This window comes from Taurulus bubalis, assembly GCF_910589615.1.
Source record: "Taurulus bubalis genome assembly, chromosome: 2".
Taxonomy (NCBI): Eukaryota; Metazoa; Chordata; class Actinopteri; order Perciformes; family Cottidae; genus Taurulus; species Taurulus bubalis.
The window spans coordinates 31,986,145-31,994,611 of NC_136590.1; the positions used below are offsets into that span (position 1 = coordinate 31,986,145).

At 40.9% G+C, this 8,467-nt stretch overlaps 1 protein-coding gene across 1 annotated transcript in view; it reads left to right on the forward strand.

Moving 5' to 3' along the window:
• Positions 1–844, forward strand: part of nrxn2a (neurexin 2a) — a gene marked incomplete at both ends in the record, with an annotated part of 86,605 nt that extends 85,761 nt beyond the window's left edge. The window contains one exon of the mRNA XM_079214159.1: positions 42–844. Coding sequence (XP_079070285.1) covers positions 42–844 — 803 coding nt within the window. The remainder of the gene's footprint in view (positions 1–41) is intronic.
• Positions 845–8,467: the final 7,623 nt, after the last annotated feature.

Sequence of the window (8,467 nt, forward strand, 5' to 3'; positions counted from 1 at the left end):
TTCTAATTTAGGATCCCCTACCTTTTCTGTTTCCTTTCTAGGAGGTGAATTAGTGTTGCCTATTATAACAGTGGATTCCCTTGAGCCCCCATCCATCGCCACCCGTTACCCTGTCATCCCTCCTCCCCCAACCCTTTTTTCCCCACTTGAAACCACCAAAGAGTCCTTGATACTCCCTCCTCACCCTTCCTGCCCCCCGGACCAGGAAGACTGTGGTGACCCTGTGGAGGTCTCGGCCTTTGGCTCTGGGGAAATGACGGAATCAGATGACGAAGACTTTTACAATAATAAATCCCCAATGGTCACTGACAGGACAGTCCTTCCTCCACCTCCCACCGCTGGTGAGGGTGGAGCCCAGAAACCCCGCCCCCTACCTCCTTATGTTCCCACCACCAACCCTGACCAGCTCCACATCCCCGCAGGCAAAATGAACACCCGTGACCAGGTGCTTCTGCCCCCTGCTCCTCCATCCTCCCGAAACACACCAGGACTAACATACCCCCCCAATTTTCCCCATGTGCCCACAGCCAACCCCACAGCCTCTGATGAAAAGAGCCAACCCGGTGCCGTGGAGGTGATCAGGGAGTCCAGTAGCACCACAGGGATGGTGGTTGGTATTGTGGCTGCTGCTGCTCTCTGCATTCTTATCCTCCTCTATGCCATGTACAAGTACCGCAACCGGGACGAGGGCTCCTACCAGACAGACCAGGGCCACAATTTTGCCAACAATTCCACTGTGGAGGGCAACGGAGCAGTGGTCAAGGACAAAAGCACAGCAACGGCCTCTGTGGCTAAGGCAATCACAAAGGGCAAAAAGAACAAAGACAAAGAATATTACGTCTGAGAAGGGAGAGCGAGAGAAGTGTGGACTGAGACAAGAGGATGAGAGAGGATGTTTTCGTTTCGCTCCCTGATTTTGTTGGGTCGACCATCAGAGGAATTTCACAGGCCACAAAAAACAACTGCACAAAGCAATGCTTGCTTTCAACAATTGCATTTTTCTCAAAAGTCAAGGTTGCCCAGCTCCTATTAGTGAAAGATTCCTCATATACAACACATGATCTGACTAATTATCTGGGTCACAATGTGCATTCACCAATTCTCTGTTAGTGGATCATTTGTTATGTCTTCAACGAGCTAGGCAGAGGCATACCCACTTCGGCTTTGTATATAGCATGGTACAGTGAAGAAAGTGCTGAGAACATCCGGACAGATTTGCCTAAATGTTTTCTTTGTACTTCTTTGTAATGCTCGATATCAAGTCTCAATGTCCCCATTATGATATATGAAGCAGAACAGGCCAGTTATTGAATTTTTATGGTAGATGAGCAGAGAGCACTGCAGTAAGTCTGACTACACTCAAAATGAAAGCCCTTATATTTGGATAAGACATCATCTCTGCAGCCTCCATGTTAGGTTATGTAGTTTAAAAACTCCCCAGTCACTCTTCCTCTGTCCACGAGAGATGGTATTTTGTTGCTAGTGTAGTATCATAAATGAAGCATGATATCTAGCTCTCCGGGACAAAAAGACAGAAATATTGAATCAATCAATGCACTTCGGGCAGTGAACTTTATTGTATGGTGGATCAGAAACATTATTTATGTGAGATATCACAGTCAGTTTTCCCTGCCAGTATTCTAAGTAGGGATAATTGTGAAGTCAGTCTACACCAGTGAAGGTATTTCTCTGTAAACATTGCTTGTAAATGTACATATAGAGGTTAGCAGATTGAAAAAGCATTGTGTACGCTGGGGAACAGATGTGAAGAACGTGCGAGATGCTCCCACCCACCCCTCACACGATAGCGCAACAACATCAAAATTGCTGCTGCCCGAACTTCACAGGATTTTGGGGGGAACCTCATTTTGAGGTTCATCTTCATGGAGCAACCCGCCTCACCAGAGGCTGGATCACTCTTGATCTCCTCCTTTCTCAAAACTGTCATGGGATAATTCAAAAAGCACACAGAAAATGTAAACATATCTTTGAGACATAGATATTCCTTGTAAAGCAGCCAAACATGTATTGTTTTTTTCTATCAGATACTAAAAGACTATTCTATGAGATGAATAATTGAAGGTTTGTGAGTCGTATTGATATTTCTCTGATATTTGATGTATCTTGTTACCACTCCTCTTGACACGTTACATTTTAGATTGCCTTTTACTTAAATTCAGACAAAAAGCACTGTCCTCGGATTGCTCGCAAATACCTTTTGTTTTTGCATTATTTACGGTTCAGATTATGCAGAGAAAACACAAGGCTGGAAAAAACAACTGTTTTTTTTGTAGCATTGTGCATTTTTTATGTGCTGAATCTGTTACTCAATGGATCTGATAATATAAAGCCATTTTCTCTGTTGAGTTATGTCTACATTTACTTATTCATGCTCTGTTATTTCCTGTTATTTTTTATGAAAGTGCCATTCAACATGAGCTGCTCAGCGTTCAGAAAATATTCCATTCCTCACTCATTGCTATTGTATAGTGTTCATGTGAAATGGATCTTAATATATGTACAGAACGTGGATAAAGATGAAAATACACTTGATTATATACTTTGTACACACCTGTGTTGTGTGTTGCTTTCTTTAGATTCACAAAGAAAATGCACTTTATTTGTCCTTTATTATTGAACACAGACAAAAATGAATCGAAAAGACTTCAGCGTGAACTGACATGAATCAGGATTTCAGGTACAGTTGTAGTATGAATAAGGTTATACAGCCACCATTTTCTAGAATTAATGTGATGTACTTATCTGTCTACTCGTGATTAAGCTATTAATCTATAAGGATAAAATAAACACAATGAATTATAAATGAAGCAATTTTATAGGGGTCACACTTTGCTAACAAGACAAGTTAACATGTTTAACATGATGAAAATGCATTTTACATTACATTGCAGGTCATGATTTGTTTTAAAATGTGTCTTACACTTCAATTTCATCATCTACTCTCTATCTCTCTCTCTTTCTCTCTCATCCTCATTTGGGCGCTGCAGTTCTGGTGTGTTAGTGACGCCTGAATGTATTTATTATAAAGTGAAATGTTTAACGGCTGCACCTTACACCTGGCGCTGTCAAGATCAAGTCTCTGGTTGAGGCTGATTTGGACACATGAAGCTCTTAAATACCCTGAATATTATTAAGCCATTTGAATCGCAGTTAAGGCCAATGATTCACAGCATAGTGTGATAAATTCAGGTTATGGCCTTTTTTTAAATTACATAATTTGAATACATTTTCAACAGTGGTGTAGTTAGTTGTCGTAAACAGATGTGGTTGTCTGCCAGGCAAAGAGAAAACACGCTATCACATTAAATTATGGGCGGTGACAGAGCCAGTGTTGTGGGCGCTTGACCTACATTAGGGGACGAGAAAGTTAGCATATATTGGCCTCTGTTGCATTGATTTAGTTCATTGTTTCTTTTCCATCGGTCTCTGTAGTTTACTAAAATTAATTTATATTATTTATATTCAGAGCAAGTCTAGATACTGTAACTATGTTGAACATTATTCGTCACAGAGTGACATACCATACCAATAATGACGTTTACAGCATTTTATAACTTCAGTCTGTAGCACATGAATGTGTTTTGCATAATTGCTTTTTGTCAAGTAAATATTACACTATAATATAGATATGCATTCTTTACAGCAGAAATTGTGTTATATGCACAGTACACAAATTAAGGCAGAATATCTAATTATCCCAAAGTATTACTAGTTCCATTCGCCTTGTCCTCTGGATTGCTTTGTGTCCCTACTTGCTGATTATTTCCAGAAAAAAAAATCTGTATGCTGTGTAACATCCTTAACCATCTCTTGGATAAAAACAATAATCAGTATGCTTGTCAGCAGTAACATGTTTTGTGTTGTTTGACTACCCCCTGCTGAGAACTCAAGGAACTGTAAAAAGGAGGGAAAAAAAGGTTAACTCGGAGGTCCACATCACTAAACACAAGAATGATGTGATGTATGGGCTCTAGTTGCCCTCACTAAAGCAACCATCATTTATTCCGAGAGAGCAGATGAGGTTTATCACTAAAGACAAGAATAAAAGGGATCGTATTTCAAGCCAGCAGGGTCAGCTGTCCCATTAGCCTTTTTTGTACGGGGACTGATGGGGAACAATCCTGTGGGCTAAGTGAGGTGTGGTGTTAGCGCAGGTCTAGTCTGATCTGTGCTGACATTGGGTATCAAAGAGAGTGGTTGCAGGACACAATAAGCCACTACTGAGCAATGCTTAGATGTCACAAGCCTAATTCAACAAAACAGCTGTGACAAGTGAAGCCCAGATGACAACCGGTATATTGCATCCACTCTGACCTTCTGTTCCCCTAACATTCAAGCCAGGTGTGAAAATTTGCCCTTTATTTTTTCTGAGCTTATGTTTTGTGAAACACCGTTATTTGTAGAATATAATTTAGATTCAAGGTTCTTATAAATTACATTGTTGGGTCTCAGCACACCATGTGGCAGTGGTGGAACTAATTCTCTAATTGCATGTTTATTCCTTCCCTGTGTCAAACTATCAAACCAAACAGAAGATGGGGCAAAGATGGTCAAGGTGATTTTTTTTAAGGCAATACGCTTCAATTAAAGTGAAACACAAAACTCAAGAGACTGAAGCTGTTTGCACAATTGGACTACATTCAGAGGTGTCAAAAGTATTCACATTCATTACTCAAGTAGAAGTATAGATACTAGGGTTTAAAAATACTTCTGTAAAAGTTGAAGTATCAACTCAAGCTTTTTACTTAAGTAAAAGTGTAAAAGTACTGGTTTAAAAACTACTTAAAAGTATAAAAGTAATGTAAGGGGAATGTTTTTTTCCCATTAAGGACAAACTCTTAAGCCACGTCTCAGAGGCCTATAGTGCACTACCCCACCTCCCCCCAAAACAATAATTTTTCTAAAGGCCATAATGACTATAATGTTTTAAAATGTTATGTTGAAAAATGTGGGATGTACTAGGCTACCCGTTTCAGCTGCATATATGCCCATTTAAAATGATCACATTTTATTACAATGCAAATGCATTAAAGTACCATATGTGTACTACTGAGCATTAACATGCGTTTCATGGAGCGGAAGACATGATAACTATTTGCCTACAAGTATTGTAATAGTGCAAAATAGGCGGCGGCGGCGGCGACTCTGACACAAACACTTAAAGCTGTGGTTCTCAAACTTTTTCTGTAAATAACATAATTGTGTGACACATCTGTGCAATCTGTTGCAATCACTTTCAAGTAAATCAGATTGCCCCATCAGACAATGTTTTGTGTAAGTTCTATCTGTGCAAAAAATAACTCATATTTACTTACTACTAAATAGCTCATTGTGGAAAACAATAAGCTTTTAATTTTTGTTGCCAAACAAAACAGAATGAGTGCAGATATGTGAGCCATCAGGTTGTATCCGTATTAGTGGCTGCAGTGACCTGCTTTCCTCGACACATATGTTATAAACGGGGTTGTAGATTTGATACGGTCTCTCTCAATGCATGCTCAATATTGAGCTTAGATCTGTTTTTTTATTTTGAGAAACGCAACAGCAAGAAAAGACGAACTCACGGAGCTCACTGCTTCGCGTCAAATCGCGCATGCGCAAGCGTAACCTGTTAACGGCATACCGCAACCATTTACCCGAAAGTACAGGCATTTGTCCATGTATTTATTAATGACTTTTTTATATTTTTTATTTTATATCCGTGTACTTTGTACTTTTGTAATATGTGAAGCCAGCAGCTCATTGTTGGTAGAAGACACGAGCACTTTGGCTCGTTTCACCTGGAGCAGGAGAGCTGCTCCGGGTTCAAAGAGCTGCTCCGGTGCGAGGAGAACTCCGGTTGCTCCTCACAGGAGAGCTGCTGTTGCATCTTCACCCTGGGAACGTTTAAAACGCAGATATAGCGGTCTGCTTTTCACGCAACATATTTTTCGACGCTCTCTGTCCGCTGGTGTATGTGCTCAGCGCTCACCTGTGTGCGCGCGCACGTATCTGTGGGCAACGGGGCGGAGAGGTTTTTTTGTGTGTGTTTTTGAACGATGACAAGCCGCAGTGAAAACAAACCAAAATGAAATAGTAACGAGGCTATTTTTAAAATGTAGGGAATAGAAAGTACAGATATTTGCGTGAAAATGTAAGGAGTAGAAGTAAAAAGTCGTCTGAAAAATAAATACTCCAGTAAAGTATAGATACCCAACATTTCTACTTAAGTAAGGTAACGAAGTATTTGTACTTCGTTACTTGACACCTCTGACTACATTATGGGGGAATTCTTGCAATTAAGTTAAATCAGTAATCATTGTTGCTGGACGATACCTCCGACCAGTCAGGAGCATTGTCTTATGTTATTATGTATTTGTGAATTAATTAAATCAATAGCTTTACAGTCTCTGGGGTTATTTGAGTATAATTTCTATGAAAATATAAATGAAACGTATCAACAAAATGACAATATAATCGTGTCCCTCCCCTCTGGCAGGAGGTTGAGGTCCATCAGGACTAAGACCTCACGCCACACTAATAGTTTCTTCCCGTCGGCAGTCGGGCTCATCACAGAGCCCGGGTTCCCCACTGACTGACTTTACCATCACAGGACTATTCTCGGACCATTCTTTCGGACCATTTATTTTTATTTGTATTCCTTTCTCTCCTCTTACCGGTCACTCTACTGCACAATTCATATTTAAACACTCATGCCACATACACTTAACTTTAACTTTAACTTAAACACACACGTCACTTTAACATACACTTATTAATGTTATCTGTTGTCTGAGCACTTTATCCTTATCTGATTTAGACTTCATTGCACTGTTGCTGTCGTTGATTGTTGTTTGTCTCGTCTAATGTCTAATGTATGCACTAAATTCCTGTGCAAACATTCCTGGCAATAAACGGTTTCTGATTCTGATGATAATTTTAAGAAGGAAAAAAAAGAGAGAATATCCTCCCCATGACGTCAGGGCATACGGCCAATCAGAGCCATAGGCTTCTCTCTCTCCCTCTCTCCCTCCCTCACTTGATCACTCTTTGTACGTGCGTGCGTACGTCTGTGCGTGTGTGTCAACTAGTTGTTAGCTAGCGCTAGCTACCCAGTTAGCTAGCTTCTTGAAACATTTTAACATAGGCACCGTTTATGCCAAGAAACGGACGACGTGCATCATGAGAGAAGATCTCCACTCCCGCTGCACGTCTGTCCACCTTCACGCCAAAGACGACGCGGGGCTTTCAGTCCGCGACGATAAGTTAACCAACGCCAACAAAAAGTAAGCTACAGTTTTTTTTTGGACTCGCTCGTTAGCATCCCGAGAAGGAAAGCTCTGAGATTTTGCAAGGACTGGATGCGGAAGGAGGATATGAGGCAGGCTGGACCACTAATGCTAACTGTAAGCGTTGCTGTGACCAAAATTGTAGAAAAAACACATTTCCCTGTGAGCACAATCAACGTTGTATGAAGCTAACGTTAGCTAGTGACGAGCGACTAACGCTCAGCCAGCGACCAACGGTCTCGCTAACTTGTTTGTGTCGGTTACGTTGAACGTCACCCGGCTAACAGGGACATCACCCTGGGCGAAGTGCTGCTGTATCCGGCCTAGCATTACCCGGCAACTAGCGCCAAACAGTCTGGTGTTTCACGTCTGTCAGCCGGTCTGCTGTCACAGTCGATGCACTGCTGCTGTCAGCTGTGTGTTTGTATCCGACGAGGCGACTGGAGTTGCTGGTTGTCGAGCAGGTCGTATTTTGCCGATCATACGTGCATGGAGAGGTTCGTAAGCTAGGCTAAATTGTCTGCTAGCTTGCTAATGTCAATCAGAAAACTTAATCTAGCTGGCAGGGCATTGGCCTGGACGTGAGAATAAAAAAAGCTCTGTCATCCTGCTTTTAATATGATGGGAATAGCAACTGACATTGTGTCATTTTGATTAAAAGACATCTTTGACCACACTTAACACTCTTTAGGCTGTAATAGCTGTAACGTTAGCGTGTCTTAGTGTCGGTATAAGGCTTTCTCTCCTGTGCTTTTAGTCATCAGTTAAAACATGTCACAACTCTTCCGCAGAAGCTGGTCAAATGAGTATCACTGTGATTGAAGGCATAAATTGTGATGAATGATGAATGTCCACGTTTCAGAGTTGACTCAACACAAATATAGTGCCATTTGTCTTGTAATCTTTTGCTAAATTAATTCAGGATCAGATGGAAATCAAGAGGAAACTATATAGTTTATTGATAATCATGTGGAAAGTTAAGGAAGTGATGTTACTTCAAAGTAAAACAAACATGTTATCTCGACAACTGATATGTGCACTTGGGCAGCTGACAGATTTCTACTACATTCAAACTTATTTTGTGATTTACTGTGTAATTTAATGAATGGGTTATTGCCTAGCATTTATTTTGTCCCCGAAGTATGCAATGTTTAAAATGCAGGCTACATATGAGAAAC